This window comes from Mercenaria mercenaria, chromosome 12, assembly GCF_021730395.1.
Source record: "Mercenaria mercenaria strain notata chromosome 12, MADL_Memer_1, whole genome shotgun sequence".
Lineage (NCBI taxonomy): Eukaryota > Metazoa > Mollusca > Bivalvia > Venerida > Veneridae > Mercenaria > Mercenaria mercenaria.
In genome coordinates this window covers 23,686,578-23,712,150 of record NC_069372.1, presented here as the reverse complement: position 1 = coordinate 23,712,150, position 25,573 = coordinate 23,686,578, and the positions used below count along the sequence as shown (strand labels likewise).

Sequence of the window (25,573 nt, the reverse complement as noted above, 5' to 3'; positions counted from 1 at the left end):
AACATAAGTATCAGTGTTTAAATCTGTTTAAACAGCTGATGGATGGATCGGCAGTGTTTTCAGTAAAATATCCTGGGGACTACTGAATATTAAGTGAAATCTACAGAGAAGTTTTATTCAGAGGAATAACTGAATTAAGGTAAGCTATCTGCTTCTTTTTGTGTCTCGAAACCTTTGTTTTTCATCTCGAAACTGCTGCGTGAAAATACTTTAAGAAAAAAAAAACATGTTTATATAGTTTATCTAATAAAATGAAAAAGTGGAAAACCACAGGTCGCCGTACACGACAAAAACGAAAATGTTGCAATCGGTTTGTTTGAGCCTAATTTTTGTGTGTAAAAGGTTTGCACAAACGTAGTTATTCGATAAACTAAAACGTAATGTGTCGTTACTTTCCACTTAGTTGTATGCAAGAAGTAATGATATATCTAGGCGCTTTGCAGTAATTGGTCTGGTATATTGTGGTGGTGATAGTTAAGTTCATATAAATGCTCTCTACTTATATATATGGTAATGACTCTTTGTAAACGCGAACATAGGATAAATACTTAATAGATAATGCCAGTTTTGTTGCAATGTTAAAACGGATTGTGTCGTAAAATTTGCCATGACATATTTTCATTTTCTGCTAAGACGCAGACAAAATTTAAAGATATGATAATTACTTTGACTCCATGCTTATCTTTAAGTGATAACTCTTTTTGTTTGTTTGTTTGCAATTTAGGGACGTCGGGACGAAGTGTGAATGACAGTATAAGTATGACTACAGTCATTAAATAAAGCCAACCTAACTTAACCATTTTCTATACTATGGCGACAGCAAGTACAACTCAGCTATGTGATTCAAAATTTCATTACTGGATTAAAACTGGAATGGCAATAGTATACACTAAGGAAGGATTACAAGAAATTGTTACTAATGAAATGTCACAGTTCCAACAAAAAGTGTACAACGACATTTTTAGAAACAAAGGAATGTCACATAACACGTCGTGTAATTCTTGCAATACTGAAAGTATAATGAAATGCACACCCAAAAACAAAATATGCGTTTGGAAGAGACGAAAGTGCATTGTCAGCCATAGACCATGTCCTTTAGGCATATGTGAAGGCGTCAGAGATGAAATCATCAAAGCTCATAGGTTTTCGGGTCCCTCTTGGAGGAATACTGACGCCCGACAGTGGGCAAATTCACCATGGGAGTTTGCGAAATGCTTCATGCCACCTGAAGGTTATAGTTCTGTGTCCACTGCAGCTGAAACAGATTTTAATGGCATCATTAGTGTATTTCTAAATTACGAACATTTTCAGATCAAAGTCAACGAAAACCTTTGCAATCCTGCCAACATCTTCTCCAATGTAAGTTAGAGATATCCTTTAAACCTTCTATAAATACCTCAACTATTAATCTATAAAAAGTTGAATCAGTGGTACAATGCCGAAAAAAGAATAATAGAGTGATTAAATTTGCGTCTGCCTGTATAATTGCTAAGCTTGTGGGTTCTGTCATTATTCTCAGCATTGGAATGTTTACTGCTATACAATTTTGTTTCTGTTTTTTTGCTGTTAGGTCATTATGATATATCAAAGACCGATAACAAAATCCAAGGCCACGGATTAGATTATTTCATAATTTTACAAGTGGTAGTAAACAAAGTGATTATGTGATCTGGAGCTCCACGATATCTAACTTAAAATTTTAGAGGTCATTTTAAAATTGCAAATTGTCCGGTTTATAATTTCTCTGTTATGTCTTTACTCATTTTTTAAACTCAATATATGTGTTTGAGTAGATTGATTATTTTGGTTTAAAATAGCTTGAAGATGATGAACTTTCTACAGTTTAAGCTCGCTGCATCGCTAATTCAAATTCCTGTACGATTACAAATTTATCTAGCTTAATACCTGCCTACCTCAATAGGAAGGGTGCAGATCTGTTGATCGCGGGGCCGTTACAAGTTCGACCCGCGGTCATGGCGTATGTTCTCCGTGATGATTTGGTAAAAGACATTGAGTCTGAAATCATTCACCCTCAACGTTTATTATCTAGATGCTGCGTTCTTTAGACGTGACTATTCCTGTTCGATATTTGTCCTTGGTTTTGATCTCTGCGTAGATTTTAGCATTGCTGAGAAACTCTATTTTCTGTCAATGTTTGCGACATAAAATAATAACAATGAATAGTATGTTTTCATCATCAATTTATTTTACATAGGCACGAGACGTTGGTAAGAACTACAGACACTGTCCTGGTTTTGAAATATCAAAGAAAGAATTCGAGGATAGTATCACTATATTGACTGATGTGCTCAGTGATTCTAAGCATATAGCCGGTGACAGTAATGCACAAATCGCTTTGCAGAGACTAACACAGGTGCGTACAATGTTAGAGAGCTAACCATCTTAAACTGAAAGTGAAACAACAATAAAAAAAAGGTGACATTACTAAGGCAATGTAACAACTGCGCAGTAGGAAGACACTTACATATCCGATAAAGTCTATGAGAGTATTAATTATTGGGTTTGTTAGTGACCCTCCACGAAAACATTTGGAGTCAGTACGATATTATTGGGGGTGGGGGCGCGATTTGTTTTATCGACCACATATTTTTAGCCTGGAACGACATGAAACACAGAAATATAGGGGGCACCATGTGACTACCTTTTATCCAATACCAATGCTAGAATCTTATGGGAGGTAACACAAGATCATTTTGAAACATAGAAAATAACCAAGAAAAAGGTTTGGTCGTGATAGATAATGGAATGTGCAATACCCCTTACGACACCTAGCACCGGCTAAAGAATAATTCTTTTACACTGCAATATTAAATGAACTTCATGTTCCCAAAAGCACAAGAAATAAGAGCAGCACTTAAATACTGTTGTTCCAAGTTTACAGTGAATTTAAACAGAACATCCAATTTTTTAAATTATCAACTGATGGACTGAACTGTTTCTATGGGCATTCTACTAATTTCTCTTCAACAGAAACCTGAAAAAGTTTTTTTAAATAAAGCTTCCCATAAAAATTAATCACTTAAATGCTTACACTTGTTCTTTTGTCGGCGTAGATAATTATTGTTTTGACATTCCTTTTGTACACCTCAGTAAAACGAACTTACAATATGTTCCTTTATGTTTTGTTTGTGTGTAGCTTGGTTCCGGAACATGGACAATTACAGACAAAGATATATCCAAGCATTTGCAAGATGCTATCAACGAGGCTAGAAATGATATTGACAAAACAAAATCTGAGCTGCTGGAAGAGGCTCAACGCTTTATCAGTACTAGCAAGAAGGAAAATGTAGCTACTACTTTAAGCAGTATCCAAAATATTTTCTCAAGATACAAGGAGAAGATAAAGAAAACAGTTCAACATGGAATAAAACGGATACGACGGGAATCAGACACTGCCAGCAAAAAACTAAAAGCAGAAATGTCGGAGGACTATGATTTTCAAACAAAAGGTAACCGGTATTTGAATATACCACTATAAGTCAAAATTCATGGTCACATTATATCAAGATATGCAATTAACAAAATACGTCGATTTTTTAAATCATATCATCGTATTAGGGTTGATATGTGATACATTGATACATTATTGAAGTCTTAACATTTATTCAATTAATCCATGCCTAATTGAAAACGGAAATTAGATGATTCAATTTGTTCTGTATTTCGTTTGGTGTTAACAGGTATCAAATACAAAAATATATGAACAGGACGTTGTAACTACAGTTTAAAGTTTAGTAAAGCCACACTTATAGCCCTTGAAATACTTGTACTCGCAATTAAATAATAACTTATCTTCAAGGAAATATCCGTGTATGGTATTTCCTGAGGAAATGACAATGCAAGAGCTCATATCACATACATTTAAAGGTTAAGGCAACTGCAAAAATAAACTGGACTACGTGTTTGTACGTTACTTATATTACATGGCATTCATTTCAATGCATACTGACTGGCCACACTTCCTTAATTAATGTGATCATCAAGTTAGTGATCTGAATGTTTCTCTTGACTGCTTATACAAAGTTATTCGCGGACTTCTAAAATGAACATTAGATTCTAGTGTAAATAAGACATCTCATCTTTAGATATAAGGAGCGGATTCTCAAGAACCGCCGCCTAGTTGAATGCAGTTTCATAGCCTAGTTTATTTTCTGGAAATTAAAGCTACAGAAAAACATAGGTGTTTTGCGTTTAACTTGCCCCCTAACTACATTTCAAATATCTCACAATTTTGATACAATCAGAGCAAAGATTTAGTGTATCTTAAAGAACATGGAAAAGGGACGAAAATGAATTTATCAGCATTTAAAATGTTACCGGTATGAGCAAAAGTAGTACATATTCTTTGAAATGATATTCTTTGAAGTTCAATTAAGACGGGTTAAATATGCAGTGCACACTTGTATGTTTAAATATACGCATCTGAACGATCAACAATTATTTTGTTTGAGAGAAAACCACCGTTTGATATATAGTATTGCGATTATAACACCAAGGGTTAAGGTCGCTGACTTTGAACCACTTGCTCCTCTCCGATGTGGGTTCTAGCCTCACTCGGGGCGTTGAATTCTTCATGTGAGGAAGCCATCCAGCAAGCTTACGGAATGTCGGTGGTTCTACCCAGGTGCCTGCCCGTGATGAAATAATGCACGGAGTTGCACCTGGGGTCTTCCTCCACCATCAAAGCTGGAGCGTCGCCATATGACCTAAAATTATGTCGGTGCGACGTTAAACCCAACGAAACAAAAATTATAACACGAAATCAATGATTATTATGTACATCTTGACGCCGTTCTTTAACAAAGTATTTGCCTGTTTTGTGTGTGTGTTTTTTTTTTCCTGCGGGCCGCTATGACGTTCGACGGTGTGACATAATACTTGTGATGTACAGTGTTAGAATTTTCAATGAATTTTGTATCTCTACCGTATCAGTATGATAGAAAATTGTAGGTATTTACTTGATTGGGTTTCGATACCAGACATAATGTAAATAAACCATTTTTATCATTTATTATTCAGAGCTTCGGCAGCGGCTGGTTCAGACGTATAAAAGTAACTGTGTGACTCTTCCCATTTCTCCGCTACTTGAAGAGGAAGAACTTCCATTATTGACGTTCTATGTGAAGCCTTACATGCGACGACTAGAACATCATAAGATACAGAAAGATGAAATTTCTGTTGATTTGTACAGGCACATTTTTTATAAAGGGGGACAACAATGCAGAAATATTTATATAACTGGAGATGCTGGCATAGGAAAAACGGCGTTGTGTCAAAGAATGGCCTTGCTGTGGTGCCTCGCAAAAGCTCAGTCTGCGTTAGACACAGATGACGAATCCGTTCAAGAAGACGCATCTATGATGGATCAGTTTGATTTTCTGTTTTACATATCTCTGCGCGACACAACATTTTGTCGTATAGATGATATCATTATGCATCAACTGTTGGGCATGCTAGAAAACAAGGAAGTTTTGTTGAAGATTTTAAACAAAGAGAAATGCTTGATTATTTTAGATGGTCTCGATGAGTGGACTCATCCGACAGAAACAAAGCAGTGTCCGAGTAATCTAAAGATACCACACAGGCAAGATTTAGAAAACTGTGTGTATTTGACAACTAGTAGACCATACAAACTTGAATGTTTGAGGTTAGGGACACATGAAATCGACCAGCAAATCGAAATTTTAGCGATGGAAGAAGGAGTTGGTTTTACATTTGTTGAACTGTTAATAGAGCATTTGAATGATAAATGTAATGGCTCAAAAGATCCAGTCACATTCCTGGAAAATGTTGCTGAAAACAAGTTGGACGATCTTTTGAATATACCTCTGATTACTACACATCTCATTTGTCTTTGGTTTGATGGCAAGTTACGAATGATGTCTCTTTCAGAGGTATATGGAAACACTTTGGAAATGATGTTTCAGCGTGCATTTGAGAGAAAATCCAGAAGCAAAACAATGGAAGCTCCAGTTAGGGCAGAACAGCATGAAATTAAAACGCCAAAATGTTTATCAAATCTAAAACATGTCCAAAGTCACATTTCAGTATTGTACAAATTGTGTTACCTAGCTTTTGAAGCACTTTTCACAGACTTAGAATCGAGTTTAGTTTTTTCAAACTCTGATTTAGACGAATACGGCTTGCCAGAAGATGCAATAATTTATTTGTGTTCTGTTGGAATTCTATCAAAAAACAAAGCCATTGGATACCTGACCGAGCGAAAACACACATTGTCATTTCCTCATAAACTCTACCAAGAGTTTATGGCCGCGTTATATATTGCAATGACCGACAAGAAAGACGACATACGCAGTAAAATAGCAAAAGCATGCAAAACGTTAGCCGAGGTTAAAAAGTTCTCTGATGTTTTCATCTTTTTGGCGAGTCTGGCTCCGTACGCTGTAGAGGCGTTATTTCAAGAAGTGAATGCTGCTTTATCAAAAGATAAGGCTGTGTCTGATTTCAGAGAGTTTTCTTGTTCAGCAATGTTCAATTTTATTTCCCAGCGCCGTAAGCAAGTTGAGAATAAGGTAAAATCCGTGCAAGATCTCGCTGTCAAATGTTTTGAGGAATGTAAGCGGTCAGGTGGAAAAGATATTGCCGTGAAGTTAGAGGATGTTTTCATTTACAAAAACAATGCAACGCAAATACAAAATATGCTAAGATCAAGTAAGAGCGCTATCAAATCCATCTTTACAACGGGCAGTTATTTAGATGAAGAAATGTGTTCTATTGCCGGGTTGGTTAGACTGGAAATAAGATTCATTAAATCAGATGAAGATTTCCAAAAATACAGTAAATTGATGTGTGCATCAGCATTAATATTGAAGAATTTGTCAATAAGTTACTGTAGTGAGATTTCAGAGATGCCCCTGGATAGGTTAAATCACTTGACATCAATTTACTTCCACAACGTGGAAATTAAACATGATCACCTTAAAGAGCTGATAGAATTTATCTCTAAAAAGCATGACCTATCGCAAATTGGACTGGATGCAGTGCAATGCGAAGACCATGGCTATGGCTGTACGCATGGCAGATTTGATATTCAGCATCACGAGAAATTATACTTGCTGGGAATCGGTGGCGTTAACTTTGAAGCCGTTTATGTGAATAGATCCGAGTTATTCAGACTAAATCTAGACTACAAGAAAACAGTTGAGGCGGCGTGTTGGGCAAAACCGCTTTTGAAAGACTTGATGTTTGCGCCAGTCTTGAAAAAGTTAGTGGTTAGCAATATCAAAGACAACGACGTTGTTGAAGCCTTGGTCAAACTGATTTCTTCCCTTCAAAATCTGAAGTACCTGTATCTGTTGAATATAGATTTTTTTGAAAATTTACTCTGGTTGGATCCAGAGGGTAAGGAAATTGATATTGAAATGTCCCATGTGACTTTTACCGATGAGTGCTTCCGCTGCTTTATCGATAGTGTCAAAGAAACCAAGAAGATTGTTTATGTAAATTTACTTTTTTACACAATTACCAAAACACAAAGGGATGCATTCAGCTATATAAAGTCATCTCCCAGACTTCATGTGTTGCGGAACACAGATTTCAGTTTGAAATTTAGAACAATGTCATTAAAATAAAACAGCTATATATCAGTACAGTATATCTTCTTGGCAGGACCGACTACTACTGAAAAATCAATCATGTTTCAACAATACCATTAAAACCTAATAGAAATAGCAAAAACATATGACAAAAAGACCTCCGATGGAATTCCACGTCATTCGTATTGTTGCAAAGTATCTTATTCACTTGTACTTTCACATTACTAAGTATACTTAGTTTTAGGATAAGAATATACGAAGTTTTCATTATCGATACTGTATTTAGTGTACAGTGAAAGGAAGATTAATCTTGATAAGAAATAAAAAATGTTTTAGTTACTGTCCTTTCACAGTGTTCGTTTGAATACTAATTACTAAAATTTTCTTTACCTAAACCTGTCCGACTTAAAAATAATTTCGAGAGTGTTCATTTTTTTTTCTGATTCGTAAGAAAACAAACATGGCCACCAAAACATCATTTTGTCAAAAATTGCATGCTCGATTTAGTTTAAAAACACACACTAACACACACAGACCCTTTTCCAAGGTTGATCAAATTATTCCCAGTTGTCGAAAAACATGTCCATAAGAACTAACAATCGAAACAATTTTTTAAACAACCATGGTCACTTATGGGCGTGGTATATTTTCCCTATATATAATGGGGAATTTAAGAGCCTTCTAGTCAGAATTTTTTTGTGTGATGCTCTACCAATATTTTAGGCATCAGTGTGATTGAGTGTTGAATAATTGGCCCTCAACACTTCTTGTTTGAAATCTCACTTGGGATAGTAGAATCCTTTACAAAGGTTTACCGGAGGCCGGTGGTTCTACTTAGGTTGCCAATCGTGTCTAAAATAATGCCCGGAGTAGCCTTACTCATTTGGCTTATCGGGATGACTTATTATATGATCTGATATTTTAGAGTTGTCATCCCACTAAGCCTTACCCGTATTTGCAAAAACCCAAAAAAAGTCATAATATATTGGTCAGACTTACTTGCTTTAATAAATTAAACATTAATATTCATGCAGAAACTTCATATGGGTTGAAGTTAATCCATAATTTTAAATAAGAGATTTAAATCTTCGAAAATATGATGAGACATGCGCGAGGAGATATCTGTCCTGACACCGGTTTCAATAACAGCCTGCCGATACGACACAAAATTACAGAAATAAAACACAAATTATACATTCATAAAATGTCAGCGAGGCAAGTTTATGCTTTAATGTTGTAGTACATATCGTTACGTTCTGCTTTTCTGTGTAAAAACTTCCCATTTGTTTTCCTGGGTGTCTCAATCAGTGAAGATGGTGTCAGAAACACGGTCTCTGAAATATTTGGTGTTGAAACAACATCGATGAAATAAAATGTATGCCGATTTTATAGCACCTTTGATAACTCAAATTAGTTTAGAAAAGCAAGAAAAACATGAATATATAACTGACACTGAATACATAAGAAATTATTGTCTGTTTTCAATACGCAAATATATGAAATGCTGATTTATAACTCTGGGGCCGTATTCATAAAGCATCTTAAGTATAAGTTTTGACTTAAGTTTAAGATTTTACTTAAGTTTGTGGTGATTTAAACTTAAGTCTAAGTAAAAACTTAAGTTCTAGTCATAAAACAACTAAAACTTAAGATACGTAAGAAATGACTTAAGTCAGAAAATGAAATAGCGTGGTGAGTACGATTAAAGTGTTGTTTTCAGATAAAAGCACTTTAAACATAATTGAGCATGTTGTATCTGTCTGAAATTAATGTGTTTTTTTTTTAATGTTTTCGTCCACAATAAAAAACAAGAATTACTTATTAAGTTGTTTTAAAGTATAATAAATTGATTATTTACTTAAGTATTACTTAAGTAAGAAATTTATTTTACTTAAGTATATTTGTTATTCATAAAACAACTTAATAAGTAATTCTTGGCTTTTATTGTGGACGAAAACATTTAAAAAAAACAACATTAATTTCAAACAGATACAACATGCACAATTATGTTTAAAGTGCAAAAGAGACTGCGGGCGACTCGCATAATGCATAGAAGAGTCTTAAATAAAGGTGGCCCGGTGGCCTAATGGTAACAGGCTTGAATGACAATCCAGAGGCCCGGGGTTCGAATCACGGTCCAGGCACTTGAAATTTCTTAGCTGTTCTCGAGTGTCTCACACCTAACTAAGAGGCCAGTACTGGTTCTTAATTCCCATGAAAGACGGCTACGCGTATATCGGTGCTATACACCGGGCATGTTAAAGAACCAGACTGTCTATTCGAAAAGAGCGAGGCCTGTATCTAAAGGATTTCTCTAACTATCTGTTCTAGGGGTTTTCTCTCGCTCTGTTCCTCTGGACAGGTCGCTGTGTGTCTGTACTAGTAGATGATGAACTTGGCGCCTTGGAGTGGTTGCCTTGTGAAGCGCCTTTGAACGTGTTTATCATGAAAACGGCGCTATATAATCTGGTTTAATATAATAATATTAAGAAGTATAGCTTTTTAAAAAGCTAGAAAGTGGCTCGATTATTTCTTCATATGAGAGGGCAGGGATGGAGCCCAAATTTATATGCCATTGAAAAAGGAGCTATGAACGTCTATAGTACTACCTCAATATTAGAGAAGCGTCCACATAGTCCCGATGTAAATTTTGTCATCACTCATTATTACAACCAAAGAAGCAATCTGAATCATTCCTAAAACTGAATATAAACATATATCCAGTCCCTGTAATATTTTCAGTGTTGATATCCTAATGGCATTCGTTTCAAATACGCAAGTTTCTAAGTGCTCAACTGGCTCAGTTACCCAATGTTTCCCTAACTGTTAAGCTCGTTTCTGCAATTAGGGAGAAGCGATAGATGCAATCTTCTACTTGCAATAAATTGGTCCTTTGCGTATCGTTAAGCTCTTTTTGTTCATTAAAGATGGTTCGCGGCTTAGTAGGGCACTATGGCTTTTGTAAGCCAGCTTTCGATCGGTCACTTTTCATAAATGAACCGACATTTTGTTTTAGGTTGCTGGCTTGCTCTTAGTAATTGAAGGAAAAACCTTGGAACCAGAAATTGGAGATGTTCGGCGTTTTAGGTAATTCTCATAGTAAAATCTTATCGTAATACTGTCTCGCCGAGGCAATCCAGCAATACAATAGTCCTGCTACCGGACGGTAACCTGCCGGGAGCCGCCAGACTTGTCCGTCCAGTTTTCTGTATATTTCGCCTCCAGCTTCCTGTATAATTCGCCCGGTACCTGTCAGATTTAAAAATTGCCCGCCCCACATATTCTTCCAGGAAATCCGTTCGGTGCCCGTTTGCTTTGCGACCACGTGAGCGAAAAGCCTCAAAATCGCGCGGCACCTATTGTACTCTCCAAATCTTCGAGTCGGTGCCATTAGAAACGGCGGCGTCAATTTTATTTGTGACTGAAACATAAAAAAAAAAAAATCTGAATCATTCCTAAAACTGAATACAAACGTTGGAAGTTAATAATTATCTATGAACAAACGCTACACGTGTTGTTGTTGATTTTTCTTATTTGTTAATAACTTTCTACATACAACAACATGGCATCTGGAGATCCACGTGTACAACAGATAGAACAACTGGCAGAAAAGCAAATGAAGAGCGTTTTACACGCACGTTTTTTGGAAAACTGCAGGGCGGAGAATGTCATACCTAAAGGTCTACGCCTGAAGCTGAAAGTGAATGTGGGAAACGATAGATGTAGTGCCGAGCTTCAAGAAGCAATTAACAGCCTCTTGGTGAAGGTAAGCGGAGAAATTTGTGACAGGGTACGTGACTGTCAACAGCAGCGAGCTCAGGAGATTGGCAGGCAGATGGAAACTCTGAGAAGTGAGTTAAAATATAAGATGAGCGATGATAAACTTTTTAACGTTGATGAAAAAATCCACCACCGGATAGAACAGAAAAAAGACGTTATCGTCAGTCAACATGAAAAGAAACTGTCTCATCTGATTGACAATAGAAGCAAAAATCGCACGTCTAATAACGATAAAGATGAGATTCGTGTTGAACCACAATCTAATAACACATCAAAACGGAGACGCAATGGAAAGAAGACCGAAACAAAATCAACCAAAACCAACAAAAATACTTTCGGCAGAAGAACTAGCAAGCAGATTTCGAAAGCTAATGATGAATCTATTCATCAAATGTCAAAAAACATGAAAACCCCGGGCCCACAGAAAACCTACGCAGAGGCCGTGAAAACCGGGGCAACACTGCAGGAGGACATGAAGGCCGGGACAACACTGCAGGAGACAGTGCAGAACCTAGTGAAGGCAGTTACGAGTGTGGCAGCACTGCTGGAGGGAAGGGCCGACACGGCAGAAAACGACAAAGGCGCTTCATCCGGGCTCCGGACAAAAAATCCTGGAGAAAAACGAAACGGCGGTTACAGAAAATACGGAAAGGAAAGGAGACAGTATTAAACTTATCGAGTAAAAAACTTACAGACGATGACTACATACTTCTAGGTAAGGGGTTAAAATTTTGCCCGAAAACTAACTCGCATGATAAACTTAAATTAGCAGAAAACATTTTTAAATTCAATCGCAGGCTTCGTCTAAAGGAATATTTTGCTTCAAAAATAATAAATGACAGCGAATGCGAGAGCGATGATAACAATGCAGATACAGATAATTATCATGGTCTTCCATTCTACAATAAATCTCAGTCATCTTTTACTCCTCCAGCTGGTCGCGATAGGTACTTAGACTTTTATATAACAGCTGTTACTGAAGAAATATTACAGAATTGTAACAAGAAAAGACGATATAGTAATATTTCAAAAACTGAACTAGATTCGCTCAGAAAATTATCTCAAGATGAATCGATTGTTATCAAGAAAGCTGACAAATCTAATACAATTGTTATAATGAACACGGAGGATTACAAGAAAGAGATTCTGAGGCAACTTAGTGATGGAAAATATTATGAAAAACTTAAACAAGATCCTAAAGATAATATTCTTAAGAATATATCTACATGTATTGAAAGTATAGAAGAGACAAATAGTAATGTAACTAAGGAATTTGACATGTTTCCAGAGTCTGTTAGAACTCTGGTATTTTACGTGCTGCCGAAAATACATAAGACTCCCGACAGCAACCTACCGCTAAATTATCCCGGGCGACCCATTGTGTCGGCATGCAGCTCGCCCACGGAGAACATTTCAAAATATCTTGATTATATACTCAAACCGCACATGATAAACTTACCGTCTTATATTAAAGACACAACTGACTTTATTGAAAAGATTAAAAGTTTCAAATTCAAAAGTAAGGCTACTTATTTAGTGACACTAGATGTTTCTTCTCTATACACAAACATACCGCACAGCGACGGAATAGACGCATGTAAATATTTTTTGGACGAGCATTGTCATGGAAGATTGAAATGTGACGATGTCGCAAACCTCATTAAACTTGTTCTGCAAAATAATTATTTCAAATTTGATGAAGATTTTTATCTCCAAAAAATGGGTACTGCGATGGGCAGCTCAATGGCACCATCATACGCATCGTTATTTATGGGAAAATTTGAACAAGACTTCCTTAGAAATCGAGATCTACAACCGACACTTTGGCTGCGTTTCCTGGATGATATTTTTATGGTGTGGGATCATTCCTTGGAAGAACTAGAACTTTTCATCAGAGAGTTAAACAGTTTTCATCCTGACATAAAGTTTACGCATACTATTTCACAAGATTCGCTCTCGTTTCTAGATGTAAATATATCCAAGGGAGAGAATTTATGTGTTGAAACTAACATATATGTGAAAGAAACTAATAACCACCAGTACCTGGACTATACATCATGTCATCCCAAACAATGTAAAAACGGTATTCCGTATAGTCAAGCAAAACGCTATAGACGTATAATATCAGATGATGACAAGTTCAAACATTCATTATCACAGCTTCGTGAATTCTTCGTTGACAGAGGTTACCCACATGATGCGTTAGACCATGCCTTCCAAAAAGTAGTCAATATATCTCAGCAAGAAGCTTTACAGACTCAAGTTGGGGACAAAAATAGTGTAATTCCTTTTACTATTGTGTATGATCCAGCACTTCCACGTATTGGTAACACTATTAATAAATACTGGAGTATTTTGAACCTATCAAAAAGCTTTACAACTAAATCCATTTATGAGAACTGTAAACCTGTTGTTGCCTATAGACGTCCGAAAAATTTACAAGACTATTTGATAAGTTCAGAGTTCAATAAGCAAAGTGATAAACTTTATCTCTCACAGAGATGTAATGGTAGCCGATGTTCGCATTGTACCAATATCGAAACAGGTTCAGAATTTACCAGTCAAATGACTGGTCAAGCATACAGTTTACATCATAACGTAAACTGTAAAAGTAACTGTGTAATTTATTTGATTACTTGCAAAAAATGTGACAAACAGTATGTGGGACAAACTAAGCAACCTGTATCAAAACGCATGAACAGTCACCGATTTGATATTAATAGTTTTACTGACCCTACTTTTTCCTCAATGGTTGCATCACATTTCGATTTACGAGATCATTGCTTAAAGGACTTTTCTTTTATGCCTATTGATGTTGTAAGAAATGACATTGATCGTCTCTGCAAAGAAACAGTGTGGATACATAAACTGAAAACGCTCTATCCAGATGGTTTAAATTCTAAAGTTTTATTTGATATTAATTGACCAATCAACTAATTGTATTGATCTACATATTGTAATGCCGAGTATATCGTTGTTTTTTCCTATTTCTGTTTTTTATATACATAAGTATAGGAAATTTTGTATAAACACTATCCGACAATTTACTCGGTATGTTTGTTAAATCCGTTTAAAGGAACGTTATTTTTAATTTATTTAACATTGTAAATAATGTAGATCTAAACTTTGTATACATTTTACCGCCTTTTTACGCGACGTTGTTTAACGACGTCACGTCCGTTGTTTTTATTGTTATTCTTCCCTGAGGAAGGCTTAACGCCGAAACGTTGGAAGTTAATAATTATCTATGAACAAACGCTACACGTGTTGTTGTTGATTTTTCTTATTTGTTAATGACTGAAACATAAACTCCCTCAAATTATCAAAGCCTTTCAGCTGAATATAATATTAACTAACAGAACCAGTATGAAATTAACTAGTATCAAATCAACCGCTCTTGGGTTCGAGCTCAACTTGGGTCACGACCACGCCTTCTCATATGACAGAAGTACTGGTTATTCTAGGAAGCGGACCCGAGAGTTCAAATAAGCTTAAAGCTTTCATCACAATCGAGCTAAACTACATCAAAAGCAGCATGTTCGCGGCTAGTAGACAATATCCCGCGGATACTTCCTGTGTATGTTTGCGGTAAATTCGCAGTATGTTCGTAGCAAGGTCACATCTTTTTGACCATTTTTGTAAGGGTAAGTTCAGTTCCAACATGTTTTGCCGAGGGGCAAGATTCACCGATTTACCGAGACTTTTGCTGTTTAGAATTTTGAGTCATTAAGATATATCTCCACAATGATCTATTACATTTTGTTTCGAGCATTCGAGGCTGTCTTGGTTTGGACATAGTAATGTAAGTTCGTCAGTAAGTTAAGGATTACCACCTGAAAAATTACCATATTTTAAAGTGGTCAAGGAAAAGCAGACAGAGCCAAGTAGATTGGAACCACTCATTGCCTCTGGAAAGCTTTCTGCTTGGATTCCATAAACTAAAGCACATCTGCCTACACTTGAGTACTTGTTGCAAATTGTTTTGAGAAAGTAATGTCATATTTAATCGACTCGAAAACTAGTGTCGAGCAATGTAGAAAGCCGCGATTGGGTCCAAAAACACGGATAATACTAACAAAACTACTTTCTAAAACAATGGCTACAGTTTTTTCTAAACTGGATGAAACTGTAGTAGATCCAAAATGCTCTTTATATGCATTCAGTTGCCTATTAGATCATCGGTAACGACTTGTTATATTGAACCGTTTAATGGATATTCATTAAACTTGGCCTGTAGCATCATTGTAAGGTCCTCTCCCAATATTGTTCAAATTGGGTGCTTGGCCCCTTTTAGGGACCACTAGAGCTAAAAATAGAAGTACTTTAAACAACATCTCCTCAAGATTCGCTTGATGGATATCCATCAAACTTGGCCTGTGCATCATTATAAGTCATCTCCCAAATTATGCAGATGGGGCACTTGGCCTGAATATCCATTAAACGATTCATAACAAGTCGTTTAAGGTGTTCCTATTCTTAGCTCCAATAGCCTCTAAAACGAGCCAAGTGCCCCATCTGCATAATTTGGGAGATGACTTATAATGATGTACAGGCCAAGTTTGATGGATATGAAATAAAGTGATCGCATAAACTTGGTCTGTAGCATCATTGAAAGGTCCTTCCCCATTATTGTTCAAATGGGGGGTGCTTGGAGCCTTTTAAGGGCCGCTAGAAATAGAAATAACTTACAACAATATTTTCTCATGAACGGTTTGAATGATCTTCGCCAAACTTGGTCTGTAGCATCATTAGAAGGTCCTCTTTCCGACTTCTTCAAATAGGGGACGTGGGGGGAGTGTGCGCTCCCCTTTTAGGGGCCACTAGAACTTAATATAGATATTACTTTAAACAACTTTTCATGAACTGCTGGTTGCAGATAACCGTTATAAAGAAACCTTCCAAAACACTCAGCTGAATTTAGTTCATCAAATGCTTTTGTTCATATTGCGTCTTCATGAGACTTTAAAAAAACAATTTTACAAAACAAAAAAACAATGGATCGTTTTCCACGTTCTTTGAATTGTAATGTTTTTAATTTTGACACTATATGCGTGAAATCTTATACACATAACATTTTACAAGAAACATCATATAAAAGATATAAACGAAATACGTGTACGTTTGGAAAATCATTACTATTAGACTGTTTGAATATTGTTTCATCTCTTCTTCATTAAATGTTATATATTCCAAAGATTAAACTATACAAGACATAAAATGACCGCAAAACGAACTTTAAGATTGTTGTTAGCATGTTTTAATTTGCTTTAATGGACAGTGCTTTGACTAGCAGTAACAGTCTTCAGTGACCTCAGCCTGTTCCTAGATATGCGAGTTCTATTATCGTTACCACTTGATTTTTCACTTCAATTATTCAGGTGCTTAAAATTGTTGACGCCATCGTTATTACACTGGTACCCGTGTTTACCTTCTCCGTCTCATTGATTTGATTGTAGAGTGCCAGTCTTACATCCAAGCTACATCGCTATTGGGAAGCTACCCTTTGGACAACTATTTCATTCAGAATTTCCACTACAATCTATTCAATTCATGAAAATACAAACACATTCATTAAACATACATTTCATTTATTGCCAGTTAGTATATAAATGCCTTTGATATTTAACAATTAGACAAATGCATGTAACCAAGACAATAAAATGCAAATGTTCAATATACATATATCAGTAAAAGCATAAATGATAATATGCGAAGCAGAGTCACTCAACATTTCACAACAGTCGTTCATTGGTAATATATCGTGAAAGTCCCCTACAGACACGGAATTAGGTATGTTTGTATGTAGATGTATAAGTTCCCTATACGGAATGAGGTATGTTTGTATGAAGATGTATACGTTCCCTATACGGAATGAGGTATGGTTGTATGTAGATGTATAAGTTCCCTATACGGAATGAGGTATGTTTGCATGTAGATGTATAAGTTCCCTATACGGAATTTGGTCTGTTTTTATGTAGATATATAAGTTCCTTATATGGAATGAGGTATGTTTGTATGTAGATGGATGTATCAGTTCCATATACGGAATAAGGTATGTTTGTATGTAGATGAATAAGTTTCCTATACAGAATGAATTATGTTTGTATGTAACTATTTAAGTCCCCTATACGGAATTGGGTATGTTGTATTAAGATGTAGGGTAATACGTATGTGTTTATGTAGCTGTATAATTAGGTTCCTTATACGGAATTACATGCATAGGTTTGTTTCCAGTTGTAGAGTCCCAGCTTTCAAAGTCTCATATATGGAATTAGGTATGTTTCTACCCAGACGCAACTGCAACTTAACTCATAATAGTGTCTGCTAGTTACAGCTATTAATTTATGTACGTTCCTGCAGACACAGCGTTTCTTTTACTTCAAAATATTTCAAATTTTTCATTCCAACTATTGGTTCTGCTTCCAAAATGTCAGTCATCTTTAGAATGCACTAATGATAAACAAATGAAATTTATATTTCATCATCATGTATACATCTCTGAGGATCATATACAGATTTTTACTCAATTATTATAGTACATGTAACTTGAACATATATATATATATTTCTTATCTTGATTAATCTCCATTGCGTTGTACATGAAACAATATCAACATGTGGTTTAGTTTTGTTGTTTTACGATCACATGTGAAAACCTGACCTAATATCTATTATCTGGTATTAAAATGACACTCACAAATTGCAAGTTAATTGTAAATCTTTTGAAAATTCGAAGGATATGGATTTCAATCTTAACTCCTTCTGTCATGTTTTCCTTTTGTTAAAAATGAAATGAAAAAGTGGGAACTCCAAAGGTCGCTCAACACGACACAAATGAAAATGTTGCAAATGATGTAGGCTCGGACTGTAGTAGAAATACACGCTACCGTCAGTTAACGCCCTCTGGTGTAGTTGATAATACATTTTGTATTTCTTTTGCTTTTTAATTTTTAAATTTATTTCTATTTAAAATCTATTTTCAGTGGCGGTCAGTAATGTCGATAAGGCATATTGTTCTATACTTGGCAACTTTGTTTTAATGGCATTGTTCTGAATTTCAAACTGACATCTGTGTTCCGCAAGAGCTGCAATCTGGGGTAAGACTTGATCAGACTGAATGCATCAGTGCTTGCTTTTGTGATTGCGTAAAACAGTAAATTGACATAAACAATCCTCTTGCTTTTTAAGACACTATCGATAAAACAACGAAAAGACTCATTTGTTAAAGTCACATGGGACATTTCAATATCAATTTCTTTACCCTCCGGATCCAGCCAGAGTATATGGTCAAAAAATTCTATATTCAATAGATACGGGTACTTCAGATTCTGAAGAGAAGAAATCAACTTGACTAAGGCTTCAACAGTGTCATTGTCCTTGATATTGCTGACCACTAACTTTTTCAAGACTGGTGCAAACGCCAGGTCGGTCAAAAGCGGTTTTGCCCAACGCGCCGCCTCCACTGTTTTCATGTAGTCCAGCTTTAGTCTGAATAACTCAGATCTATTCACATAAACGGCTTCAAAGTTGACGCCTGCGATTCCTAATAAATATAGTTTCTCATGATGCTGAAGATCAAATTTACCAACAGTCCAATCGTGGCCATGGTCTTCGCATTTTACTGCATCCAATCCAATTTGCGACAGGTCATGCTTTTTAGAGATAAATTCTGCAAGCTCTATAAGGTGGTCATGTTTAATTTCCATGTTGTGGAAATAAATTGACGTCAAATGATTTAACCTCGCCAAGGGTAACTCTGAAATCTCACTGCAGTAACTTATTGACAAATTCTTCAATGTTAAACTTGATGCACACATCAATTTACTGTATTTTTTGGAAATCTTCATCTGACTTAATGAATCTTATTTCCAGTCTTACCAACCCGACAATGGAACACATTTCTTCTTCTAGATAACTGCCCGTAGTGAAAATTGACTTTACAGAGCTCTTATTTGATCTAAGCATATTCTGAATTTGACATGCATTACTTTTGTAAATGAAAACATCCTCTAATTTCACGGCAATATCCTTACCACCTGACCGCTTACATTCCTCAAAATATTTGACAGCGAGATCTTGCACGGATTTTACCTTATTCTCAACTTGCTTACGGCGCTGGGAAATGAAACTGAACATTGCTGAACAAGAAAACTCTCTGTAGTCAGATATAGCCCTATCTGTTGATAAACCAACATTCACTTCTTGAAATAAAGCTTCTACAACGTAGCCAGACTCGCCAAAAAGATGAAAACATCAGAAAATTTCTTAACCTCGGCTAACGTTTTGCATGCTTTTGCAATTGTATCGCGTATGTCGTCTTTCTTGTTTTCGCTCATCGCAATATATAACGCAGCCATAAACTCTTGGTAGAGTTTATGAGGAAATGACAAAGTGTGCTTTCGCTCGGTCAGGTATCCGATTGCTTTGTTTTCTGATAGAATTCCAACTGAACACAAATAGTTTATTGTGTCTTCTGATAGGCCATATTTGTCTAAATCAGAGTTTGAAAAAACTAAATTCGATTCTTGGTCTGTGAAAAGTGCTTTAAAAGCTAGGTAACACAATTTGTACAATACTGAAATGTGACTCTGAACATGTTTAAGATTCGATAAACAATCCGGTGTTTTAAGCTCATGCTGCTCTGCTCCAACCGGCGCTTCCCTTGTTTCACTTCTGGATTTTCTCTCAAACGCACGCTGAAACATCATTTCCAAAGTGTTTCCATATACCTCTGAAAGAGACATCTCTTTTAATTTTCCATCAAACCAAAGACAAATAAGATGTGTGGTTATCAAAAATACATTTAAAAGATCATCCAACTTGCTGTCAGCAACATTATTTAGGAATGTTATTGGATGTTTTGAGCCATCACATTTATCATTCAAATGCTCTATTAATAGTTCAACAAATGTTAAGCCAACTCCTTCCATCGCTAAAATTTCGATTTGCTGGTCGATTTCGTGTGTCCCTAACCTCAAATAGTCAAGCTTGTATGGTCTACTAGTTGTCAAATACACACAGTTTTCTAAATCTTGCCTGTGTGGTATCTTTATATTACTCGGACACTGCTTTGTTTCTGTCGGATGAGTCCACTCATCGAGACCATCTAAAATAATCAAGCATTTCTCTTTGTTTAAAATCTTCAACAAAACTTCTCTGTTATCTACCATGCCTAAGAGTTGATGCATAATGATATCTTCTATATGGCAAATGTTGTGTCACGCAGTGATATGTAAAACAGGAAATCAAACTGGTCCATTGTTGGTGCGTCTTCTTGAACGGATTCGTCATCTGTATCTAACGCAGGTTGAACTTTAACGAGACACCAGAACAAGGCCATTCTTTGACACAACGCCGTTTTTCCTACGCCAGCATCTCCAGTTATATAAATGTTATTGCATTGTTGTTCCCCTTAATAAAATAGGTTTCTGTACGAATCAACGGAAATTTCTTCTTTCTGTATTTTGTGATGTTCTAGACGTCGCATATACGGCTTCACAAAGAACGTCAATAAAGGAAGTTCTTCCTCTTCAAGTAGCGGTGAAATTGGGAGCGTGGAGCACTTACTTTTATACGTCTGAACTAGTCGATGACGGAGCTCTGTATAAAAAATGATAAAAAAAGTCTCAATAACTTTTATGTACATGTATTGTATAGCAAGTCATTCGAGTTAAAACATTTTATCAATTTTATCATAGTGTAATACATTACTAATTTGCACTGCATTGCACTTATTTAACCAATTTAATTAGATATAAAAAATGTGTTGATTTACAGGCCAAAATATTTTAGAAAAAGTAGTCATTTATATTTGCTAGGTGGAAAAGCGAACATTTACGCTTAACTTGGAAATAAAGCATCGGCAAAGTATAACATATAACATTAGACAACCATATAATGGTTTGTTTTCATACTTTGTGCAGTTTCATCCACTTACCTTCTGTTTGCAAGTGATAATCTTCTTCTGTCTCAGATCGAAGTCTTTTATAAATAGTACTAGGTTCAGACTCTCGTCGTATTCGCTTAATTCCATGCCGGACCGCTACTTCAATTTCATCTTTGTATTTAGAGAACATATGCTGAAGCTGTGTCAGAACTTTAGTGATATCTTGTTTTGTATTAGCTTCTATGAAGCGTTTCGCCCCTTCTAAAAGCTTCAGTTTTGTCTTGTCTATACTTTCCTTGGCTTCATCGGTTGCATTTTGCAAATGTTTAGATATGTCTTTATCTGTTATTGTCCATGTATCTTTGCTCAGCTATATAAAAAAATATATTTGTATGTCAGTGTTATTTATTAAACTAACTGAATACATAAAATTTATTTAGTTTACTTGATTCACAAAACGGGCAAAAACAGAACATTCCAATTGATTTGAATTATAACCAAGATAACTATGTGATCATCCACTCTCATTATGATTGTAGGAATGCTGAATTATAACATTTAAGTGTTTCGTCGTCTAAACTGAACTTGAAAAAAATGTAATAAATTGCGAATGGTTTAACTGGAATATACGTGATCTTTATTAATCAAGTAGAATTAAATTGTAGCCCGTTTCATTGAAAATGATAAAATCTAATAAATTGAAAATGATAACAGTTTGATAAAGAAAGAAAAAATGATGTCTTTTGCTGGTCCTAGATATGAATACAAGGATATGTAAGCTGTAAATTATTCTAAATTCTAACATATTAGTTAATTTCCGCCGTACTGAGAAACCTGGTGGAGTCTCCGTAAAGCAATTTGAGCATTTTTGTCTCCAGCTATAAATGATTCCGTCAATACGCTGGTAAGTGCCTTGATATTGTCTTGAAAGTCTTTATTGGATACTGTGCCTGTATTTGTTGCCTATTCCTCGTGCCTAGATAATAAAACAGTACACAATGTGTGCCGATCTCGAACGCTGTTTGGCACTGGCATTGATTTTATGGATGGAGAATAAAACAAGCGATTCTGTAGGTTTTTACTACTCAGTAGTTCTTTTTCACTTCGTTTTTAACTGTTTGAATATGTGTAAAATGCTAAATATACTTGATCTGATCTCAAATATCGAAAACATTCCGGCTATGTATTATGAAATTTTAATTTGCAACGTATAGGGTGCTTAAGTATATTAAAGGTCATGGAAATATCATATAGTGTTCATATAGCAAATATGTATATACATACCCGAATTGTACTACACATTCGAACTGGTTCAATATTCGCATATATACACAGATCTCTGTTATCATGCCTCACAAAATAAAGACATTTTAATCTTTTTAACTTACTGGGACCGGAGAAGCTATAATTTTTCTCTGTAGATATAAATTTTGACAATAATGCCAAGTGTTTTGCATGAAAATTCTATGAAAAACTAGTGACTAAATATTTGTATACCTTGCAGAAGATATTGGCGTTGTTCGATAAGTCTTCACTAACTTTAGTCTGGAATTCCTTATAGTTGATCACTACACTAATGATGCCATTGAAATCTGTTTCTGCTGCAGTGGACACAGAACTATAACCTTCTGGGGGCATGAAGCATTTGGCAATCTCCCAAGGAGTGTTAGCCCATTGTCGGGCGTCTGTATTCCTCCAAGAGGGACCCGAGAATCGGTGAGCTTTGATGATTTTGTCTCTGACATCCTGACAAATATTCAAAGGACATGCCTTAAATATGCATTTTCCTTGAGGGCAAAGTTTGTTTTTCGATGAACATTTGATTACATTTTCTGTGAAACAAGAACTACAATAAGTGTTCTGTCCTTTATTATTTTTGATGTCATTGTATATTTTGTGTTGAAACTGAGCGATTTCGTTTTTGACGATGTCCTCCAGCCCCTCTTTTGTAAGCACTAGAGCTATCCCATCTTTTATCCAGTTGTGAAACTTTTGCTCGGACAAGATAGGCCTTTGAATGGTAGTCATTTTTCTCTGAAAGTGATAAAATCCGTCATTGATTTAGCATTCTGGCACTGGAAAACTACTGGTTCTAAACACAAGAAACGAAATAATTTAGTTATGTAATTTATATAAGATTTAATTCAGTTATGTAACAGCATTTTTTTTTTTTGAAATTCTGCTGCATAATGCAAGATTTAGATATAAGTGATACGTCATTCTGAAGATCTTCCGGAGTGTAAGGTTTAGAGGATACCTTGAATTGTGTAATTTTACGGCCAAAAATGAACTTTAGTCTGTGTGAATATTGGGCCAAGTCACAATTTAGAAAAAGATCGAAATTATACAATTTCAAAAAGTTTACGTAGGAATATTGTTATTATGCTAATTAGGATATCCTGGAAACTTTTTAACAATACATAGCCACATAAAGCCAACATCTATGTTTTCAAACTTTTTAGTATCAAAAATGGCTAATTTTACAATGGAAACTGCTTTTTATAAATTATCAAAAACTAATTAATCAAAATATTTTGACAATTTAAAAAAGTACATAATTATGATCACCTTCTAGAGGACTTTAGAATGGTGAGTAATAGAAGATATTATTGTCCTGTTAAGGAAAACCGTTGTATTAAACTGAGTCAGAAATGTACGGGAAAAATAATTGGTACAACCAGCATATCCGGCTATTATACAAGCCGACAAAAGAACAACATTTAATTTCAGTAATTTTGTGTGTAGGAAAATAAAAGTTAGTGACAAAAGATCAGTTAGATCATTATACTGTAGTACTTGTTGAATTATTTGTTAAACGGAGGGGATCTGCGATTGCACGAAAGTTAATTGAAGTAGACTTGTTATTAAAGAACAATGCACTCCCTTGTATATTCGTCATTGTTCAACTTTCCCCTTCGGGTTCCTTAATCCCCCCCCCCCCCGCACCCGGCCCGATTTTGCCCCTTACCATTTCCTTCCCCTCCCTCTATATTTAGCATAAATTAATATGTACTTGTTGGATGTTTGAAGCAACCCGTCTGAAATATTTTTCCATTACAGCTTCTTTTTGTTGTGGGCCTACTATGCAAATGCGTGGCTCTGGGGCTGTGTTTCTAGTGCTCTGTGCTTCCAAGAAATCTACCCTTACCTATTATCTTTTGTGAATTCGACTCAAGTATTCACTATAATTGCAGAACGCAATTTGACACAATTTGTAATTTCAATCATTACCTGTGGGCGTAACGTAATGTAAGTAATTTTCTTTTCTTTTTTTTTTAAATCTAAAATATACTTAAAGATACAGACCGTAGCTATAAATGTATTTCATTTTTATACAGTTTGCGTAAAAATTATAAATTAAAACGTAAATCTAATAGCCTAGTGCAGCTTGCAATATATCAGGCTAGTAGACCGATGCTGTACTAGGCTAGAAGCCGTAATATTTCATAATAAAAATTATTTACATCATGTATATTCACTTCTGTACCTAATTGTAGTCCTCTTCTTCTTCTTCACCTGTCACATCTAATAAATTCCTATATGTGAAACGACACTCGAGTATCTACTTTTTAATATATCTGAGCATTGGGAAAACATGGCGAGTTGTTGATAAAATGATAAAATGACCACATGATTATCATGGCTTAAGACAGGAAATTGCCAAACTTGAGAAAAGTCATATCCCCAAACATCTAGTTTTCATGTTTGAACACTACTTAGCTTGAAGCTATGCAAAATTGTGATTGTTTTGTCTGACTTCACTCTGTTTTTAGAACTATTTCAACTTTAAGTGGTCTTTGAGAAAATTCCATACCACCGACACAAACTACATCTTCACAATAAACGTTTAATTCGACTATTCCTTTTACATTTTTGTCTTTAGTTGCGCCTATTTCCTGCTAATCTTTTATTTTGATCTTCAATATTTTGCATAGCCTTTGACAATGCGAATATAATCACGACCGAGGCTATTCATAGTCACTCAATCAAAAAATGCAACGATATCATATTTACAATCATAGCAGTAGCAAATGGAACGCCGTGGCTGTCTTATATGTATGTTTTTTTCATGTTATTAATTCGTTTTAAGAATATATAGGTTCATTCCCTCATTATATAAATTGGAAAATGCACTATATGTCGACCCGTTTCGTTTTTAATGGAACCAGCTTTTCATTATATGTATCCATTCGTTTTAAGAATATATAGGTTCATTCGCTCATTGTATAAATTGGAAAATGCAATATATATGGACCCGTTTCGTCTTTAAAGGAACCAGCTTTTCATTATATTATATAGCAAAAATTATTATATAGATTCGATTTCCCTT

At 35.5% G+C, this 25,573-nt stretch overlaps 3 protein-coding genes across 10 annotated transcripts; 2 read left to right on the top strand and 1 right to left on the bottom strand.

The window, feature by feature from the left end:
* Window positions 1–651: 651 nt before the first annotated feature.
* LOC123533778 (uncharacterized) lies at window positions 652–7,921 on the top strand. The gene is made up of 4 exons (XM_053519448.1): window positions 652–1,359; window positions 2,216–2,374; window positions 3,158–3,470; window positions 5,041–7,921. Exons 1-4 carry the CDS (start codon window positions 811–813, stop codon window positions 7,611–7,613), a joined length of 3,594 nt encoding a protein of 1,197 aa, XP_053375423.1. The 5' UTR covers window positions 652–810; the 3' UTR covers window positions 7,614–7,921.
* Window positions 7,922–12,473: 4,552 nt separating this feature from the next.
* LOC123533193 (uncharacterized) lies at window positions 12,474–18,353 on the top strand. Its single transcript, XM_053520482.1, has 3 exons — window positions 12,474–13,955; window positions 17,336–17,409; window positions 18,341–18,353. Exons 1-3 carry the CDS (start codon window positions 12,474–12,476, stop codon window positions 18,351–18,353), a joined length of 1,569 nt encoding a protein of 522 aa, XP_053376457.1.
* LOC123534343 (uncharacterized protein CXorf38 homolog) lies at window positions 16,929–25,208 on the bottom strand. Of its 8 annotated transcripts, none has more exons than XM_045316555.2 (5): window positions 24,708–25,202; window positions 22,741–23,277; window positions 22,070–22,219; window positions 21,295–21,613; window positions 16,929–20,957 (listed from the first exon to the last, which is right to left on the bottom strand). In XM_045316555.2, the coding sequence occupies exon 5, from the start codon at window positions 20,543–20,545 to the stop codon at window positions 19,574–19,576; it is 972 nt and encodes a 323-aa protein (XP_045172490.2). In that variant the 5' UTR covers window positions 20,546–20,957; window positions 21,295–21,613; window positions 22,070–22,219; window positions 22,741–23,277; window positions 24,708–25,202; the 3' UTR covers window positions 16,929–19,573. The 8 variants fall into 8 exon arrangements, with proteins under 8 accessions (XP_045172490.2, XP_045172488.2, XP_045172491.2 ...); XM_045316553.2 differs by having other exon boundaries at window positions 22,078–22,219; XM_045316556.2 differs by having other exon boundaries at window positions 22,078–22,219; window positions 22,741–22,989.
* Window positions 25,209–25,573: the final 365 nt, after the last annotated feature.

What these genes read in the sequence shown, in the direction of transcription:
- LOC123533193 (XM_053520482.1), top strand. Translation starts at nt 12,474, where the DNA reads ATGAACACGGAGGATTACAAGAAAGAGATTCTGAGGCAACTTAGTGAT. An exon ending in CATACAGTTTACATCATAAC is followed by an intron (nt 13,956 to 17,335) that starts GTAAACTGTAAA and finishes GTTTTTATGTAG; the next exon opens with ATATATAAGTTCCTTATATG.
- LOC123533778 (XM_053519448.1), top strand. Translation starts at nt 811, where the DNA reads ATGGCGACAGCAAGTACAACTCAGCTATGTGATTCAAAATTTCATTAC. An exon ending in CTTTGCAGAGACTAACACAG is followed by an intron (nt 2,375 to 3,157) that starts GTGCGTACAATG and finishes GTTTGTGTGTAG; the next exon opens with CTTGGTTCCGGAACATGGAC. An exon ending in CTATGATTTTCAAACAAAAG is followed by an intron (nt 3,471 to 5,040) that starts GTAACCGGTATT and finishes TTTATTATTCAG; the next exon opens with AGCTTCGGCAGCGGCTGGTT.
- LOC123534343 (XM_045316559.2), bottom strand. Translation starts at nt 23,271, where the DNA reads ATGACTACCATTCAAAGGCCTATCTTGTCCGAGCAAAAGTTTCACAAC. An exon ending in ACGCCAATATCTTCTGCAAG is followed by an intron (nt 21,614 to 22,740) that starts GTATACAAATAT and finishes TTTTTTATATAG; the next exon opens with CTGAGCAAAGATACATGGAC. An exon ending in TTATCACTTGCAAACAGAAG is followed by an intron (nt 20,958 to 21,294) that starts GTAAGTGGATGA and finishes TTTTTTATACAG; the next exon opens with AGCTCCGTCATCGACTAGTT.